The sequence below is a fragment of the Nansenia antarctica genome, assembly GCF_963989245.1.
Source record: "Nansenia antarctica genome assembly, chromosome: 13".
In the NCBI taxonomy this organism is placed as follows: Eukaryota; Metazoa; Chordata; class Actinopteri; order Argentiniformes; family Microstomatidae; genus Nansenia; species Nansenia antarctica.
In genome coordinates, this window is record NC_137683.1 from 8,395,608 (window position 1) to 8,416,626 (window position 21,019).

Below are 21,019 nucleotides of genomic sequence, written 5' to 3' on the forward strand. Positions count from 1 at the left end.
GACGAACGGACAGATATGGGACGGATAGTAGCAGCATAGACTTTATCAATAAACACAATTGACAAAATGACAACGAGATAAATGAAATAGGAAGAGGTGCTGATTTAAAATGTTGCACCCATGTTATGGCTTGGAGGCTGATAAAGGATTGATGGACGCAATGTAACAAGCGTTTATGCTACTGTCCACTTGGGGGCGCTACCTCCAGCTCCATGTCCTCCAATGAAGAGAGTGACTCTCTATGATCTGTGTTAAAACATGAATGGAAAGTATGCCAAAGTGATAAGGACCACAACATGTTATTGTTTGCTGAAATTACCCAAACAGAAAGTATATACAATTTAGAAAAAGTATTTTTTTAATCTTTAAAATGTAGCCTACATTAGGCTATTCGTGATCTTAGAATTATAAGGTTCTATCTCCGTTTAGGGCAGTTCAGAGATATTGAGCATCAAAGATGTTACATTCCGTTATGTTTTGTGAGATGGAACCTTTGTATTTTATGAATTACTAACTCAAAAAGGTCAACATTTTAAAAATAACACCACACAGGCATTAATAAACACCTAATGGATCAGATTATGTAAAAAACTAAATTTTGACCCAAAATGGAGATAGAACCTTATATGCTGAATTGCATTCTGCTGCTATCATCTATTATATTATTGACGCTCTGACGCTATTGTTTATACAGCTATTGTTGACTGTTGTTTATATCCTGCTTAGTCTTTTATTGATTTTGTTGTTTATATCCTGCGTATTCTATTATTGATTTTGTATTTCTGCTGCAATGCCAAAGTCTAATTCAACCTGAACCCAAGAATGTCACTCTTTGTATCCGTAATAAAAGCAATTCTGATTTTGATTCTGAATCATATTTGTATTTACTGTGGGTCCATATACTACTATGTCTATGTCTGTAGATCCATACTATTTAGCACTTAACGGCTTCTCTCCGTCCTTATAACTGAACTGACACGACTTGATTGGTGGAGGCAAGGCCAGGAACAGCTTGCTTCCATCAGTGCACTCAGGTCAGTGACTTCTTCAAAGAAGGAAGGATACATCGTGAGCTTAGAATGATAAGGTTCTATCTCCGTTTAGAATGATAAGGTTCTATCTCCGTTTAGGGCAGTTCAGAGATATTGAGCGTCAAAGTTTTTACATTCCATTATGTTTTGTGAGATGGATCCTTAGTATTTTATGAATTACTAACTCAAAAATGTCAACATTTTAAAAAAAGGACACCACACAGGCATTAATAAACACCTAATGGATCAGATTATGTAAAAAACTAAATTTTGAGCCAAAATGGAGATAGAACCTTATAATTCTAACGTCACGACATATAGAAAGTAGTATTGTATCAGGGCCTCAGCTCTATGGTGAGGCTGGGGGACATCTAGCATGACGCGCTATGCCTACTGTTGCTTGGTAACCAGATGCGTTTGCCTGTTTGTAAGAAAACACATGATGGAGGGGCAGCTGATTATATAACATGTTTGCGTTAGCGTCTCTCTGACACACGGAGGTACGTGACATTTCATCAGCCAGGTAGGAGAACCTGCAATACTGCCATTATTCATGTCCAGTAAGAGCTCCGTCAGGAATCATTATGCACGCGAACTTAAACGTTTTTCCAAAAATGCCAGTTGAGAGAGGACGGTCCAACCTTTTATTTATTTTTTGTTTCTTTTTTATTATAACTACTCGATCTTTTCAGTTTGTAAAGCGTCTTTGAGTGTCTAGAAAAGCGCTATATAAGTCTAATATATTATTATTGTTATTGTTATTATTATTGTTGTTATTGTTATTATTAGCTATTTTGTCTAACACTGCATAAAGTCAGGGTAGTTTGATTAACCGTTTTTCTTAAAGGTTTTGGTCGTCCACACAAGCATGGAGGTCAGGATCCGATACAAATTGAAAAGGTTAGCAGCTTCCAAGTGCTTGATATATAGCTAGCTAGTATATCTCTACTCATTAGCCCAATTAGTTCTCAGTTATCACAATTCTCATTCATAAAAATAAATATATAGGCCTATATAGTATATTGTTTTCTTCTTTTCTCTAGCACTGTCACTGCTGATGGCATGTGTGCTTTGATTCACTTAATATTTCGATAAATGTACTTATTGTAAATCACTTCCAATTAATGATATTAATTATATTAATTGTACCGCACCCCACCCCCATTAGTGCCAGGCCGTTCCCAGAGGAAGACCCACCTGCGGAGAATAATAACACACGTCTGAAGCCACGGCAGGAGGGTCTCTACCACAGATCAGCCAGGATCATACAGAGGACATGGAGGAGACATATGGTATGTGTCACCCAGTAGACAGTAGACCTACACCTGCACACACAGAGACACAAAATGACATAAAGAAACATGAACAAAGATGCATATTTGATATAAAACTACAACTGAGTTTTCCACATATATTGTCCAAATCAGATTTTTTAAAAAGCTGCTAAATAGTACATTCAAGTGATATTTGATGGGGGAAAAGTAGCCAAACCTTAAAGTAATACTTCACATAAACATGGTAGGTCTAAATAATTTTCCATCACTGCTGGGGGAGTCTGGAGGCATTTCATTTACAGCTACTGAATCAAAAGGTCAATCCTGCAGACATTGGAGGGCAGAATAGGCCTTCAGAGTAGTGGGTAAACATCCAGTTTAACCACCTTGTTAAATGGTTATGAAATGGTAACCATGTTGGTAAATATTCATTAAATAGTAAATATTAAATGGTGTTTAGTTACCCAACGGTTGCATTTTTCTGACAGTCAAATCTGAAATGAATTGCTCACCCCAAAAAATGTTTTTTATAATTGTCTACATATTTTCACATAAAATATCTTTGGTTCGAAAGGAAATATTTCTTTCTTTCTAATGAAAGTTATTGTAAAAATAACAATAATAGTGGTTTACACCTATGGCAGTTGGTGCTCCAAAGCATTTCATTTTCGATAAATTGACAAATTGTGATAACATCAATTAATGTAATCAATTAACATCAATTAAACCATTCATGTTTATATATGTTTCTTAAATGCATGAAAACACTTGGAATGCAATAGTGACAGGATGGGCGCTGAGGTAGTGTGTCAGAGGAGGAGGAGGAGGAGGAGGAGGAGGCGCTGAGGTTGTGTGTCAGAGGAGGAGGAAGAGGAGGAGGAGGAGGAGGAGGCACTGAGGAGTGTGTCAGAGGAGGAGGAAGAGGAGGCACTGAGGTAGTGTGTCAGAGGAGGAGGAGGAGGAGGAGGAGACACTGAGGTAGTGTGTCAGAGGAGGAGGAGGAGGAGGAGGAGGAGACACTGAGGTAGTGTGTCAGAGGAGGAGGAGGAGGAGGAGGAGGAGACACTCAGGTAGTGTGTCAGAGGAGGAGGAGGAGGAGGAGGAGGAGACACTGAGGTAGTGTGTCAGAGGAGGAGGAGGAGGAGGAGGAGGAGGGGGAGACACTGAGGTAGTGTGTCAGAGGAGGAGGAGGAGGAGGAGGAGGAGACACTGAGGTAGTGTGTCAGAGGAGGAGGAGGAGGAGGAGGAGACACTGAGGTAGTGTGTCAGAGGAGGAGGAGGAGGAGACACTGAGGTAGTGTGTCAGAGGAGGAGGAGGAGGAGGCACTGAGGTAGTGTGTCAGAGGAGGAGGAGGAGGAGACACTGAGGTAGTGTGTCAGAGGAGGAGGAGGAGGAGACACTGAGGTAGTGTGTCAGAGGAGGAGGAGGAGGAGGAGGCACTGAGGTAGTGTGTCAGAGGAGGAGGAGGAGGAGGAGGAGGCACTGAGGTAGTGTGTCAGAGGAGGAGGAGGAGGAGGAGACACTGAGGTAGTGTGTCAGAGGAGGAGGAGGAGGAGGAGACACTGAGGTAGTGTGTCAGAGGAGGAGGAGGAGGAGGAGGAGGAGGAGGCGCTGAGGTAGTGTGTCAGAGGAGGAGGAGGAGGAGGAGGAGACACTGAGGTAGTGTGTCAGAGGAGGAGGAGGAGGAGGAGACACTGAGGTAGTGTGTCAGAGGAGGAGGAGGAGGAGGAGGAGACACTGAGGTAGTGTGTCAGAGGAGGAGGAGGAGGAGGAGACACTGAGGTAGTGTGTCAGAGGAGGAGGAGGAGGAGGAGGAGGAGGAGACACTGAGGTAGTGTGTCAGAGGAGGAGGAAGAGGAGGAGACACTGAGGTAGTGTGTCAGAGGAGGAGGAGGAGGAGGAGGAGACACTGAGGTAGTGTGTCAGAGGAGGAGGAGGAGGAGGAGACACTGAGGTAGTGTGTCAGAGGAGGAGGAGGAGGAGGAGGAGGAGGAGGAGACACTGAGGTAGTGTGTCAGAGGAGGAGGAGGAGGAGACACTGAGGTAGTGTGTCAGAGGAGGAGGAGGAGGAGACACTGAGGTAGTGTGTCAGAGGAGGAGGAGGAGGAGGAGGCACTGAGGTAGTGTGTCAGAGGAGGAGGAGGAGGAGGAGGAGACACTGAGGTAGTGTGTCAGAGGAGGAGGAGGAGGAGGAGGAGGAGGCGCTGAGGTAGTGTGTCAGAGGAGGAGGAGGAGGAGGAGGAGACACTGAGGTAGTGTGTCAGAGGAGGAGGAGGAGGAGGAGACACTGAGGTAGTGTGTCAGAGGAGGAGGGGGAGGAGGAGGAGACACTGAGGTAGTGTGTCAGAGGAGGAGGAGGAGGAGGAGACACTGAGGTAGTGTGTCAGAGGAGGAGGAGGAGGAGGAGGAGACACTGAGGTAGTGTGTCAGAGGAGGAGGAGGAGGAGGAGGAGGAGGCACTGAGGTTTTTGCCATATATACTAACGACTAACCCTCTTAAAACCACAATTAATAGTGAAAAAAACAAAACAATATCTGACAAGGGAACATATATGACACAACACCGACACTTGGACTTGGAATTTGGTGCCAGCTGAAAATAGAGCTGACAGACAGCTGAACACTGTTTACAGGCCCACTCCAGTACTATGGCAACCTTTCAAGCTGCAAACCATTTACCCATGATGTTCTATGATGATTTTAGTACCCAAATAATATCTTTGGTGAAAATGTAAAAATCTCCTACTCAGACTGTCACCTAAAATTGAATGTTTTGAGCCATGACATTGGTTTCCTGAATGTAAATGTTTATTTATATAGCACATGTTCATAATTAAAAGTACACGATAAAAAGCGAGATTAAATAGGTATGTCTTAAGATCTCGCTTAAAAGTTCCCACAGTTTCAGCCATTGTTAGGTTTTCTGGCAAGGTATTCCAGAGGCTGGGGGCATAAAACCTGAGGGCTGCCTCCCCATGTCTCTTGGTCCTGGCTCTAGGGACCGTTAAAAGTTCAATGCCAGAGGACCTCAGCGATTGGAAGTAGAATTTCCCAAATACCACCTTTCCGTCCTGGGTTAGAGTTAGGAAGTGAAACTACTGCTGGAGTTGCCCTTTAACATTGACCTCCACATCATTTGTATTATTATTATTATTAAACATATTATCTACAGGACATACACGTGTTCAAATACTTCAAGAACCTTGTGAGATTCCGCAACCAGGGAGACCCACGCCTCATCCTCAAATCAGTCAACCCCAGAGAGGTACAGCCATCTCACACACACACATACAGACAAACATTCACACACACACACACGCACGCACACACACACGCACACACACACACACACACAGTACAGTAATAGCGTATCTGAAAAACGATGCATCCTTGCTCAATGTTTGTTTGTTTATTAGTTTATTTGACAGGGATAATGCACAATACATATATTGCTCCAGATATAGCTCAGAGCTCATTTCTATCTGTAGTCCCTGGGGGAAGGGGAATAAGACAATGGGAAACAGGCTATGCTAATGCAAATGACTAAGATACAATAAAGTTCTAATCAACAATGGAATAATAATAATAATAATAATAATAATAATAATAATAATGTGAGTGATGTTGTTGTTCCAGGCAGAGCTCCTGGATGCGGCGGCGGGGGTGTATATCAGGTTCAGACTGGGCGGGGTGAGTTGACCTTTCACATCCATGTACCTCCATGAGTACAGATGGCTGGATGTGAACTGCATCACAAGCCATTCAAGGCTTAAACAGGGCCAAACAGGCCAAACATTGACATTCGGAAATGTATAGAATAGAATACATAGGCTAATCGTCCACACAATTTGGACCTTTGCCATTATAGGCACGGTCATTAGAGATGTGCAGTTGTAGTAAGTCCACACTTCATTGGGGTCTCATGAACTCATGTTATTTCTCTCCGGTAGACCACATTTCCCCCCAACATCTACTATAAGATCTTCACCCATCGACCCATAGTGGATATGTGTTCCAACAGCCCTAAGGATTACACCCACCCGAGCCAGAAGAGGCCTGTCCCCAGGCAGATCCACAACAAGAGACCCCTGGTCCCGGGCGATCGTTCTGGGTGGTACCGTCGCACGGAGAACAACGGCTGGAGAGTCTTCTCTGGCAAGGTGGGTGGGAGCAGAGACGCCTGACTAGACATAGGTATACATGACTCAAACTATTGTGAACATATCCTGCTATTTCTCTTTTCCCTCTCTCTCTCTCTCTCTCTCTCTCTGTATTCCTTGGTTCAGTTTACTGACAGTAAAGTCTTTACTGACACCATCACCTTGGACACCTCTAGCAAGAAGGTGGAGTTCCACCATTGTAAACTCCAGCGCCAGCAGGACGTAGCGATGAGGAAGAAGAGAAGGAAGATTGACTGGCTGAAACATATGTGAGTCAGGGAGTGTGAAGAAACTATGGGTGGTGGTCACTCTTTTAGTTTTCACAACTGTACAGGTGTGTTCCTCCACCTTCCTTCTCCTGTCTCACCCTGTGTATGGGTGCACCTGTAACAGCAAGTGAGATCCTGTCCCTCCATCTACTCCGCAGTATATTGCTCACCTCACCACCCCACATGTATCAATAGACAACTACCACTCCCGCTTCTTATCTAGGTATAACCTACCTCTCATACCTATCTGTCCCTATCACCTGTCCCCTATCATCCTCTTACTCCTCCATCTTCACCTGTCTTTCCCTCTCACATGTTGTCTCGCCGGTGTCCACAGGTATGACCAAGGCCGTCTGGACGCTCGTACAGAGAACAGACAGGCGGCTGCTCTGGTGGATAGGTCAGCTCAGGGTATGATGAAGGAAATAGAGCAGCTAGGACCGAACCTCGTTGAAGAGTGGGAGGTGGATGAGCTACTGGAGTGGACCAATGCACTCAACATTGACAAGTAACTATGACGATGAGATTTGTTCTAGATTGATGCAGCCGATTCCCATTTAGATGAGATAATGTCCACAACTTCCTCTCAAGATTCACAATATCTCCCAAAACCCAGTTGTCACCAATTCGATTAAGATCTGGCTACAATTTCGTAAAACATTTTGGACTGGATAAACCTTCCACCCCAATCTATGAAAATCATTTATTCCCACCCTCTTCCTTTGACCCCACCTTTCGCATCTGCCGTGACAAAGGCTTAATTAATGTCAAAGATCTCTACAAGGACGGAATTTTTACAGACTTTGCAGAACTCTCATCCAGGTTTGAACTGCCCCAATCTCACTTTTTTCGTTTCCTCCAGGTCAAACATTTTATTAAAACTAAATACCCCCACTTCCCCAATCACCCACCCGGGTCTCAGTTCGACTCTTTACTCACAGAACATAATGGAATGTAAAAACTTTGAAGCTCAATATCTCTGAACTACCCTAAATGGAGATAGAACCTTATCATTCTAAGCTCACGACTTGTAACAGATGCAAACAATCACCTGCTAACCACACCCACATGTTCTGGTCTTGTCCGAAATTGACAGACTTCTGGCGCCAGGTATTTGACACACTCGGGACAGTCTTTGGCAGGAACCTCGAACCTGAACCTCCCACAGCCCTATTTGGAATTGGTATCCCACTGCCTACAACACCCATTTTTTTCGCTCACAAAGAGACGCGTCCTTGCTTTTACAACTCTACTTGCAAGAAGACTTATCCTATTTAAATGGAAGCACACCCTCCCCCCCTTACATAATAGCTGGCTCAAAGAGATCCTGAACCACATCAAACTAGAACAAATTTGATTTTCACTTAGAAATTCCAATACAACCTTTGACATGACTTGGAAGCCTTTCGCCGACCACCTGAGTAAGATCACCATTCAACCAGATGATGATTAGATGCCCCCCTCCCCCCTCCTCCTTAACCTTATTGTTCTATTATGATTTTATTTTATTGTTTGTTTGGGGTTATGCTTTTGGTTTGTGTTAATTTCATTACTTTTCTTTCAGGGATATTACCATTACGTATTATTTCTTTTTATCAATAATGAACTGAAACACCTAGGGGCATACTAAGCTGTATAGGAGCTGATGGAGTCACGTTTTGGCTCTTTCCATTTTTACCGTTTAGATATATGTCATGTACTTATACTACCACCTTGTGGGGCATCCGGGTACTGCCTAATATATATGTATGACGTGTTATCCGTTTCCGTTGTCGACTAATAAAGTTACCACCATTACAGTAACACGGTCTCCAGCTCCTGCTTGCTCTACTATATAGAAAGTATATTTAGTTATATCAACATACCTAGTTAGGATATAACAAGTGGCGACGAGGATCGGCGAGACTTACGTGTGTTTTCGTCGGTTTAGTAGAGTTAGTAGAGTTAGGAGACGTTACGACGGAGCCAGGCTACCAAGGTATGCTAACAACATTAGCATTGCTAGCACCGGCAGTGAAAGCGACGCATGTCTGACGGCGAACAGCGGCAGCCAGCTGAACCAGCCAGCCTATCCCAGCTGTTATTATGGCGGGGATATTGGGAAGCATCGGCCCCTTTGAGGAAGGTACGGAGCAGTGGAACTCCTACACTGAACGTTTTGAGTACTTTGCAGCAGCAAATGGCATTGAAGGGGTGAAGTTGGTGCCGACGTTTTTGAGTGTCATGGGACCTAAAGCATATAATTTGCTCCGTGCACTAGTCCAGCCTGACAAACCTGGGACTAAAAACTATACTGCTATTGTGAAAACCCTGTCAGAGCACTTTTCACCAAAGCCCCTGGTGATTGCGGAGCGGTTTCGCTTCCATAAAAGGAACCAGGAGGAGGGGGAGTCAGTAGTGACATTTGTGGCTGCCCTTAGAAGGCTGACAGAGCATTGTGAATTTGGCAATGTACTGAACGACACCATACGGGACAGGCTCGTGTGCGGCCTCAGGAGTGAGGCTGCCCAGAAACGCCTCTTAACTGAAAGTGCACTTACCCTGGAAAGAGCTATTGAAGTGAGTGTGTCCATGGAATTAGCGACCAAGGACGCTCATCAGCTCAGTGAGAGCGGTAAGCTGCACAGAGTCTCCGCAGAGGACAGAGGTACCCAGAGCAAATGTTACAGATGCGACAAGAGTGGACATTTGGCTGCTGAGTGTTGGAGTAAGGATGTGGACTGCAGGAAGTGTGGAAAAAAAGGTCACATTGAACGGGCATGCAAAAGTAAGGGACTGATTAAAAATCCTAGTCTGGACAACAATAAGTCAAAATACAGATTCCAAAAGAGACAGCCTGTGCATAGTGTACAACCTAGCCAAGCTACGGCTAATCTCAGCAGCTCATCAGACGAGGAACCTGTGTATGTCCTGTCAGTAGTGGGAGGTGCAGGGGGTTATTTCGAAACTCCACTGCTGGAGGGGAAACCAGTGCGTATGGAAATAGACACTGGGGCAGCAGTCTCTCTTATATCGTATGCTGTCTACAAAGAAACCCTGCCGCATCTGCCACTACAACCAACGAAACTCAAACTGAGAACCTACACCGGCGAGTCAGTGCCAACCAAGGGGGTCATCCATGTCACAGTCCAGGTGAATGGGCAAACCGCACACCTACCACTGTACGTCGTGGGGGGCGGCTTGTCATCTCTGCTAGGCCGTTCGTGGCTGGCGGAACTCCGACTGGACTGGCCCAAGGTTCACATGCTGAACAAAGGGGAATCCCCTCTGACTGCTATCCTGAACAAACATGCGGAGGTGTTCAAAGAGGAACTTGGAAAAATGAAGGACATCATAGTCAGTCTGAACATCAAGCCAGACAGCAGACCCAAGTTCCTGAAAGCGAGACAAGTCCCATACGCCATAAAGCCAAAAGTGGAAGCTGAGCTGGAATCATTGGTCAAGAGTGGGGTGCTGGAGCCCATCAGTCGAAGTGAGTGGGCCACTCCCATCGTACCAGTCATTAAAAAAGATACTTCGGTGAGAATCTGCGGAGATTTTAAAGTCACCCTGAACCCTGTGCTAGAGGCTGAACACTATCCACTCCCTCGCATAGAGGACCTGTTCACAGGCTTGGCTGGAGGACAAAGATTCAGCAAAATCGACCTCAACCAAGCCTACTTACAGATGCAGGTCGACGAGAAATCTAGAGACCTGCTCACCATAGTCACTCACAAGGGCCTGTACCGATACTGCAGACTACCTTTCGGGATTACGTCTGCACCGGCTCTCTTCCAGCGTGCGATGGAGCAGATACTGAGCGGCTTAGACGGGGTCCAATGTTATTTGGATGACATACTCATCACTGGAAGGACAGAACAGGAACATCTGGGGAACCTGGAGGCCACTCTGCAGCGACTGGAAGAATATGGATTAAAAGTTCGCAAGTCAAAGTGTGAGTTTTTCCAGTCTTCCGTCGAGTATCTGGGTCACGTGATTGACGCGGAGGGCTTGCACAAGGCTCCATCCAAAACCAAGGCCATCGTGGAAGCACCAGCACCTCAAAATGTGAGTCAACTCCGCTCTTATCTGGGGCTCCTCAATTACTACGGGAAGTTTATCCAGAACCTGTCTTCTCTACTGCGACCCCTACATCAGCTGCTGTGCCACGGGCAAGCCTGGGTATGGACTCAACAATGTGAGGCTGCGTTTGAGATAACGAAACGGGCGCTGCTGGAATCTGACGCCCTGACACATTTTGACCCCGCACTGCCCCTACAACTGGCGTGTGATGCCTCCCCATATGGGGTGGGAGCAGTTGTTTCACACATCATGCCCAGCGGGGAGGAACGGCCAATTGCATTCGCCTCCCGTACACTCAGCAAGGCTGAGAGCGGCTATGCACAAATAGAACGTGAAGCACTGGGGATTGTGTTTGGAGTAAAAAAAATTCATCACTATCTCTTTGGGAGAAAGTTTGTTCTCCTGACAGACCATCAGCCCCTCACAACAATCTTCGGGCCCCACACCGGCATTCCATCCCTGGCGGCGGGAAGGATGCAAAGATGGGCCTTGTTGTTGTCTGCTCATGACTACGACATCAAATACCGCAAGTCGGAGATGCACGCCAATGCGGATGGCCTCTCGAGACTACCCCTGCCTGTGGTCCGTGCCGAGCCGACACGGACCGGCATTTTCTACTTCAGTCAAGTTGAGGAAGCGCCCATCACAGCAGCTCAAGTGAAGAGACACACCCGGAATGACCCTGTATTGTCAACGCTGATGGATGTACTGATCACCGGTAGGAGGGGAGACCTTCCCGAGCTCAAGCCCTACCTCACAAGAAGGAGTGAACTGTCTGTGCAGGCAGGATGTCTCCTCTGGGGACGCCGGGTGATTATTCCGCCTGTGTTACGGAAAAGGCTACTACTGCAGCTACATGAAGGACATAGTGGGATCGTCCGCATGAAGGAGCTTGCGAGAAGCTACTTTTGGTGGCCTGGACTGGATGGTCAGATCGAGGAGACGGTGAAAACATGTACGTCATGCCAGCAGGTGCGCTGCATGCCGCAGCCAGCTCCCCTCCATCCGTGGGATTGGCCGGAGGCACCATGGCAGCGAGTTCATGTGGACTTCGCTGGCCCGATGGAGGAGAGGATGTTCCTGGTGGTGGTTGATGCCCACAGTAAGTGGCCGGAAGTGGCGATAATGAGATCGACCACAGCAGAGAAAACCATCGAGAAACTAGGAGAGATGTTCAGTCGATTCGGGTTTCCAGAACAGCTGGTGAGCGATAACGGGCCCCAATTCGTCTCACAAGAGTTTGAGAGATTCCTGGAGGCAAATGGAGTACAACACATCCGCTCTGCCCCCTATCACCCATCCACAAATGGATTAGCAGAGAGATTTGTTCAGAGCATGAAAAACGGCCTGAAGGCCTCACAGGGACAAGGATCTCTCCACCAGCGGCTCAATAGGTTTCTGCTGTCATACAGAAATATACCGCACTCAACCACTCAAGTCGCGCCGGCAGCACTTCTCATGAAGAGACAACTCCGCACCAATCTCGACCTTCTGAAACCCCCAAAGACCAAAGAGACTGTGCACCTGAAACAACAGGCTCAGGTCAAGAGACGTGAGCAGAGAGCAAAAGAAAGGACCTTCCGGCCCGGTGACCGTGTACTGGCACGTAACTATAACAACCGAGCTAAGTGGACGCCTGCTACAGTCCTGGAACAGACCGGGCCGGTGTCTTATACAGTGCGGACCAAGGATGACCTAGTCTGGAGGAGACACACCGACCAGCTTCTCGCGGGGTCTGCAACACCTGGGTTAAACACACCAGTGGTTGCTGCTGAGCCAAGCAACCGGGGCAGCCCAATCCAGAGCACACTCATCCAGGATACACCAGGTACAGTGGAGCCTGTTGACTCTGGATCCACTTTCACCGCTGTATCGGAGACAGAACTGTCGCCGTGTTCCACACCGAAACCTGTTCCGGATACAGACAGTGTAGTTCTGCCGGATGGCCGTACTACTCATCGCCAGTCACAGAGAGAGCGGCGACCGCCGAAACGCCTGGATCTGTAGTAGGGATGTGACAGACCCTCAAGAATGGGGCATAATAATCCCCTGGGTCATGTCAGGGTTTGAGTAGTCCGTAACTCATTCCCTTAGAATAAGATGAATGGAATATAACTAGTTAACAAAGTGATCTTGTTTTTGTGATTGGAGTTCTGAGCGATTGTTAATTTCAAGGGTTTGATAGTGAGCCTACTTGTTCATTAAGTGGGGAGGAGTTGTCATGTACTTATACTACCACCTTGTGGGGCATCCGGGTACTGCCTAATATATATGTATGACGTGTTATCCGTTTCCGTTGTCGACTAATAAAGTTACCACCATTACAGTAACACGGTCTCCAGCTCCTGCTTGCTCTACTATATAGAAAGTATATTTAGTTATATCAACATACCTAGTTAGGATATAACAATATATATATATATATATATATTTACTTATTTCTTTTTTCATGTAATGCTGTCTACATGCCGCTATACATGCCTAATATGAACCAGCTCACCCGACCACCCCATAGGTAATGAGTATTGTCTAATGTGTATGTCTAAAAAATCTATAAAAATAATTAAGAAAAGATTAGATAATGTCTCCAATAGAATCTACCAGCATAACGTTTCCTAGTACAGCATATTGGACCATATATTAGGCAATGCTATGATATACTAGATCTGCACTTTACACAGTAGTACAGCTGCATGATATTGACATTGGTATTTACAGGTATATGAGTGAGTGGATGGATGTGGGCACCAGTAGTTCCTCTTGCAAAGGTCAGTGAGTCCGGTCAAATTGGTAAACTTCATTACTGTCTTGGTCTGATTTCACTTGTTCTTCAGAGAATTCCATTCCACACAATCACATACAGCTATAACTTACAGTTTTTTTTTTACGATTGCTAAGTCACAGTGTTCAAAACTGAAGTCACATTGTCAACTCTTCATACAGTCTGCATTACTAACATGCATCTACATACAGTCTACATTACTAACATGCATGTTGGCCAAACACTTCATATGTCTCAAAAGAAGCTCGTTCAACCATACACTCGAAACAATGTTCACTCAGAAAGCATACACAGTCATTCATAACCTCTGACCTACAAAACACTAACAACAGGGAGCATTACATGGTTTGAATGATTTTCACAAGAATTAATATTTCATTATAAGAATGGTTTGATTTATAGTAATCATCACAGAATAGTTGACTGTACAACTGTTAAGTATTAGGCAACAAGAATGAATCGGAAATGCTGCAATTTGCTTCTATCCTTTAGTGTATAATTTTTTCAGTATCTTTGCAGAAAGTAAGTTACGGTATTTACTTCAAAGTACACTACATTTATTTGTGGAAAATAAAGTGGAACATTCCAGGGCTACAATACTATAGCACTCACAAAAAAACATTCTCACTCCTGAGGGTTTTGGTCCACCCTCTGGTCTGCATCTGGTCACATCTAATGTCTTCCCTGACAATGCATCTAGTCTATTTCATTTCATTGTATATATTCTGCTAATATTTTCTAGACATTTCAATTACTGCTTACTGCAAATAGTGAAAATACCACCGCTCATCCGTTATCAGACTTTGCTGAGGTTCTGGAACTGAAGAGTATCAATAGAGTGCAAAATAACAGCATCTGCACACTCAAACACTGTGCAAAAAACATAGTTTATTGCAAGCTTTCGGTCATATATGATAGAAATATGATCACTGCAAAAATGCACCAAATCATTCTGTTTTGAATGTGTTCTTCACAGTTTTGAACACAGTGTGTTAACATTGGAAAAATGTGTTGCAAATACATAGTGTTTTGCAGATGGGGGAGTTTGAATGAGAGAAGTGTTCATGGATTTTTGAGAATGTGGTCATTGAATGCATTTTGTGTGAAAGCAGCAATGTAAAAAGGAGTCACAGTTTGGTCCACATGGACTTCTGTTTCGCTGACTGTATGAAGAGTTTTGACAATGTGACTTCAGTATTGAACACTGCAACTTAGCAATCGTAAAACAATTAAATTGGATTATACTGCATCCTGCTGGTCAAAGTGGGGCATAACAAGATATCTCTCCCCTTTCATCTGTATCATCATCCTTTCTTCCCCTTATTCCCATCCACATCTGTCTGTTTCTTTCCTTACACCCCTGTTTCTCTCTGTGTCTTTCTTCTCCTCCCTACAACCACCTTGATGGTGGAGTTTGAAACTCTCTCCCCCTCCAGCTGTAGATAAGAGGTTGGTCCTGTCCAAGCTGTACCCGTGTGAGTCCTCTGGGCTGGGCCAAGAGGACAGTCAGATGGGCACCTACCGTTGTATCCACCCCCTGGTCTCCAGCCTCACCAAGTCAGAACACTCCACGGCCAACATATCCGACTGGAACCTGGCTACCACAAACCAGCCATCATAATACAAAAAGACTGGACCAACTGACTGACTGTCAGACTGAGTTACCGGGAGCCATTTTAATCCAGAGATGACTGACACAAAGACATTACAAAATAGAATGTCCAAAGTCCAATAAAAAGTGAAATAGAAAAAGTATTGAAAATTTTGCAGTTAATACTTTATTTTTTATTTATTTTTACGGTTAACAAAGTAAGTATGGCTACTCTAAAAAATACTTTTTGAGTCAGTTACACTCTTATTTGCTGATTGGGCTATGCAGAGGTGTGTTGCAGAGTTTATTAGTGCCAGCCACCACAGATAGATAGAAAATGTGGCACCCTGCACAGTAGACAGAACATCCATCACGTGAACTAAAGATGTTTTGATTGGATTCTGAGCAAAATGAGGGGGCACCCGGATTTGAACCGGGGACCTCTTGATCTGCAGTCAAATGCTCTACCACTGAGCTATACCCCCGTTCTGTATTACACTTGATCAGAGTTGGTAGATATAGCAACTATTGGTGTTATATGATAAATGTATTATATGCTATATAATATACATATATTCTAATGAGAATTATGTTTCTCATAAACAGCAAAAGAAAGACAAGAAATGCTATGAGTGTCGAATCTCGACTGACGACTATAGCTAGCTTCTCTGTCTGATCTGATCCGGAAGGTACGTCACATAAACGAGCCCGGACCGGATGTTACAGAAAAAAAAAACTACAAGCATCACGACAATGGTAAGTCAGCTAGCTTGCGATCCAATTTCCAATGTAACAATGAATTCTGGCTCCTATTCATTATCTTTTGGACTGAATATACGATGATGTACGACAAACATGCCAAACAAGAGCTTATGGCTTCGAAACACTTGCTTACACTGATGATTTTCGCAAATGTGATTAGTCACTCTAGTCTCGTCAGTGAGCTAACGCTAGGTGGCTAGGATGGTTGGTACCTGGGCTCAGATAATGTCGTGACGTTAGAATTATAAGGTTCTATCTCCCTTTTTGTCAAAATGTAGTTTTTTACATAATCTGATCCATTAGGTGTTTATTAATGCCTGTGTGGTGTTATTTTAAAAATGTTGACATTTTTGAGTGAGTAATTAATAAAATACAAAGGTTCCATCTCACAAAACATAATGGAATGTAAAAACTTTGACGCTCAATATCTCTGAACTACCCTAAACGGAGATAGAACCTTATCATTCTAAACTCACGTAATGTGTTGTAATCTAATGTGTTGTAATCTGGCGTTTTCCCAATAAACCAGAATACCCGTGGACTCCGCTCGCAGCTGAAGGACAGTGTACCGGTGACAGGCTTATGCCCACAAGCCGGGACTTATGGCGTTCAGGATACGCTCAGAACCGGGTGAGATAGTTAAGAGACCTCTCGTTAGCTCATCATCTTCCATCTGGCCACATTGTATCAGACTGTGTTGCAGTTATAACAGTATCTGCTTTTACAAAATGTGCAAGATTGACCTCCCTCTCTCTCCCTCTCTTCTTCTCGCACACACAGGTTCAGCAGTGTGAAGAATGAACTGCTCCCCAGCCACCAGTTGGAGCTGTCAGAAAAGAATGTGAGCGTGATGATTCTGCTTACATTTTATTATTTCTTCACCTATCCAGTGTTTCCAGATGATTTGTCGTGGAAAGGAGACGAGGAGAGCCATTTGACACAACTTAAACTCTTCCTGCCTGATGCTATTACCCAGTGTTGAGCGTTTTCTTTCTTTTCACTATGCAGTTCCAGCTGAACCAGGACAAGATGAATTTCTCCACCCTCAGAAACATCCAAGGCCTCCATGCTCCCCTTAAACTACAGATGGAGTACAGGGCTGCCATGCAGGTATACACACACACATACACACATACACACACACACACACACACATACATACATACATACAGTAAGAACACAATTATTTAATTAATTCATGTGGTTTCTTTCTGTCTTCTACTTTTTTCTTCTCTCCCTCTCCTCATCTCAGATCCAGCGCCTGCCATTCTTGCAGAGCTCACACCTGGCCCTGGACACACTCAGAGGGAACGACGAAAGCATCGGCTTTGAGGACATCCTCAATGGTGATTGTTACACTACTACAGTCTTTACCATAGTTTTCATACTTGCACAGCAGACAACGTCTGAATCAGCACCTTGCTCCTCAATCGAGCCACTTGCATAATAAAGCCACATAATGTGACTGATGAGAAAACCACCAGCATTATGTGTCTGTTGAGAAAGAGAACTCATGGTCATGTTGTCTCCTTGCAGATCCATCCCAGAGTGAGATGATGGGAGAGCCCCACATCATGATGGAGTACAAGCTGGGACTGCTGTGAGAGCTACCACACCCCAAGCTGTTTTTTTTGTTCATTTGTTAAGGTAGTAGTTACCAACCCTGGTCTTAGAAAGCTAATGAGTGTACAGCCTTTTGTTCATGCCCAGCATTGAACACAACGTACACCCTTTAGCTGTCAATGGCCAGGGTTAGTGACCACTGACTTGGTGTGTGCTATAGAAATGGTTATTTCCACATACCCGGGACAGCACTCAAGAATTTTGTATGGTTGGATTGACTCGTGTGTTTCTAATAAAGTCCATCTAATTCATTTGGAGTGTGTTTTACTGTGTATTGCATAAACTGTAAGGCATGCTGTGTTGATACAATGTTTATATTTAGGTTAGGGATGGGTGAAGGCGCTGTTTTTTTCTTCGGTCCAGAGTTATGAAAGTTGGTAATTCATAGTTTTCAGTCACGTGACTGGCGCAGAGCCCTGGCGGGCAAAACATAGTGGAAACTCCGTAGAACTGCAGCATTGACCTGTCCGTAGAACTGCAGCATTGACCTTCCACCTGTTTCAAGCAACGATTATTTAGATCACCTCTCAAAAGAAGAAAAACAAAGATGGGCACTTGCGATCCATATACAGTAGTACGTGAGACACACGCATATCAACCAGTTGACACTCTCACACGCCACATCTCACATTTGTCACGCCGAGAAATAACAATTGTTTTGCGGGACTTTCGTAGCATCTTTCTGCAGTGTTGCCAGATTGGGCTCCAATGTCAACGTTGGGAAGGCCCTTTGGAGCTCTCTTTCTTATATTGCGGTCATCAGGTTTCTAGGCGAGAGGTGACTTCTCATATTTTTTTTACAGAATGCTACAATCACCCAGTTCTTCCTGCAGGTCTGTGCTGTACTTCTGTACAGTTTGAGGCAGGCCTTGCACAGTTCCTCTGGGGAGATGTTCCTGAGATTGGATAAAAAGCCTAAGGAGCAACAGGTCTCTCTATAGGCATCACATCTTTGACGCAGCATACGTACAAGATTGTCAATGATAACAAAATCCCCATACATTGATCATGGAGAGATAATAATATAACTGAGCACATACTGTACATACAATAGATTCTTATTGATTACTTTATTGTATCACGTTGGACAACATTATTTAATATTAAAGAGGTCAATGGGGGTCTAGGATGTCATCATGATTATTAAGTCCTTCATTAATTATTATTAAGTCCTCAACTTGATAAATAATTGGTCGAAAAGTGGATGTCATATAGCCTATATAATGTTATTTATATAGAGGAGGCTGTAGCGCAGGAGGTAGCTGCCGTCTAATGATCACAAGGTCGCCAGACCGCCGCTATATAAGTGCAGTCCATTTAATAATAATAATAATAATAATAATAAATTTATTTTATAAGGCGCCTTTCATGGCACTCAAGGTCGCCGTACAACAACACATTTAAAAACATTTCTATACCATTTACCAGCTGCGATTTTATTAGCATTTGTCACGTAATTTTAAAACTAGAAGAATATTAACCGAAAATACAGTAGCTGAATGAAACAACTTGTACCATTGATATCAGCGTATAAATATCACATGATGGTAGAGGGCCGCAGGCGGCAGATCAGCAACAACGGGCCGTACCAGACCGACCTAGGGTCCTAGGTTTCTACAAATAATTTGAAATATTATAATTTTCACATCAATATTGTGTGAATTGTTTGAGCATAATCCATCTATTATTCAAAATTGTAAGAAAAAAAAATACACGAAATATTTAATTCACATTCACGATTTCGCCGACAAGCATTTCCGGGACCATCCAAGAAATATTATAATTTTCAGATCAATATTGTGTGAATTGTTTGCGCATAATCTATCTATTATTCAAAATTGTAAGAAAAAAAAAATACACTAAATATTTAATTCACATTCACGATTTCGCCGACAAGCATTTCCGGGACCATCCACTCCCATTTCACTGTAGCTTCCTTTCTACCAACCCGGGCAGGGTTCATCGAATAACAACATCACCGCCGTGATTTAGTCCCGATTTAGTTATTTGGAAATGTTTCGTTTTTAATTCATTTTAGATCGGAACCGATGCTGAAGCTGACACTCTTGATCGGGCTGTTTGCACACATCTAGACTCTATGTCGGGAGCGGCCAGGGGGGGTGCGTCCTCCTGCCTCGGCTCAGCCGCTCACAGCCTCAGCCCGGCCGGGTCAGGGTCAGCCGGATCAGGGTCCTCCCATGGCTCTGGGTCCTCCCATGTCTCCCCTGGCCCAGCCAGGCTCCCCGGCCGGGTTCTGGAGCATCTGTTCTCCTATCTGGACCTGTATGACCTGATGCGCTGCTCTCTGGTCTGCTGGCACTGGAACAACTGTCTGGCGGACGAGAACAGCGAGGTGTGGCGCAGCCTGAGCGCCCGGTCCCTCAGCGAGGAGGCACTGCGCTCCGACATCCTCTGCAATCTTCCCACCTACAAGGGAAAGGTAAGGGAACATCTGCCCACCTACAAGGGAAAGGTAAGGGAAAATCTGCCCACCTACAAGGGAAAGGTAGGGTAGCTAGAGATCTAATACAAGGGAAAGGTAGGAGCTAGAGATCTAATACAAGGGAAAGGTAGGAGAGCTAGAGATCTAATACAAGGGAAAGGTAGGAGCTAGAGATCTAATACAAGGGAAAGGTAGCTAGAGATCTAAGGATTTGTGTTTGCTTGCTGGGTGCCTAGAATCAGTCTGCAGTGTTCACTGACTTTAAATGCATGCATGATGGTTTGTGCGTGCTGTTTTCTGAGACAAGGGCATGGCACATTGGTTATGTAACACTATTGGCGATATCCACTACTATGGGCCGGTTTCACAGACAAGGCTTAAGCCTAATCCTGGACTAAAAAGCATCTTCAATGGAGATTTGACATTGAAAGTGTGATTTAGTCCAGGACTACTAGGCTTAAGCCTTGTCTGTGAAACCAGCCCCAAGTGTCCTGTCAAACACAATGCTCCATGACATATGAACCCCATGCTATGTTGTTTACTTAGGATACATTCTACCAATGAGAATAGAAATGATTTCAGGTTGTCAATGTTATTCTGTTCTTATATATAAGCCTAGCCTTAAGGTCAATTTGTTATTGAATGGGCTGGTTTTATGGACGCAGATTAACACTAATCCTAGACTAAAAAGCATCCTCGATGGAGATTTTCCAGTGCAAGTGTGATTTAATCCTGGACCTGACCTTAAGCCTTGTCTGTGAAACTGGCCCTAAGAGATGCATCTTAGTCAAGATCAATCAATGAGCTGGATAGGAGTCTGCCCTGCCCTGCAGATACATCATAATGACATCATCATGACATCGTCATGACATCTTCATGACATCATCATGCTTTCTTCTCCTTGCAGCTGAAGTCCTACCAGCACGCTCTGAGTTCCCACGACTGCTCACGGAACGTCTACGTCAAGAAGAACGGTTTCACGCTCCATCGCAACCCCATCGCCCAGAGCACCGATGGAGCC

General features: G+C 44.5%; 2 protein-coding genes across 2 annotated transcripts in view; both read left to right on the plus strand.

Moving 5' to 3' along the window:
• The first annotated feature begins 15,902 nt into the window (after positions 1-15,902).
• pomp (proteasome maturation protein) lies at positions 15,903-17,806 on the plus strand. Its single transcript, XM_080543945.1, has 6 exons — positions 15,903-15,926; positions 16,462-16,562; positions 16,713-16,773; positions 16,941-17,042; positions 17,185-17,278; positions 17,469-17,806. Exons 1-6 carry the CDS (start codon positions 15,924-15,926, stop codon positions 17,534-17,536), a joined length of 429 nt encoding a protein of 142 aa, XP_080400071.1. The 5' UTR covers positions 15,903-15,923; the 3' UTR covers positions 17,537-17,806.
• A 1,717-nt stretch (positions 17,807-19,523) lies between these two features.
• Positions 19,524-21,019, plus strand: part of fbxo45 (F-box protein 45) — a 2,363-nt gene continuing 867 nt past the window's right edge. Inside the window, exons 1-2 of the mRNA XM_080543947.1 lie at positions 19,524-19,995; positions 20,906-21,019. The exon at positions 20,906-21,019 is cut by the window's right edge and continues 243 nt beyond it. Coding sequence (XP_080400073.1) covers positions 19,654-19,995; positions 20,906-21,019 — 456 coding nt within the window. The 5' untranslated portion in view covers positions 19,524-19,653. The remainder of the gene's footprint in view (positions 19,996-20,905) is intronic.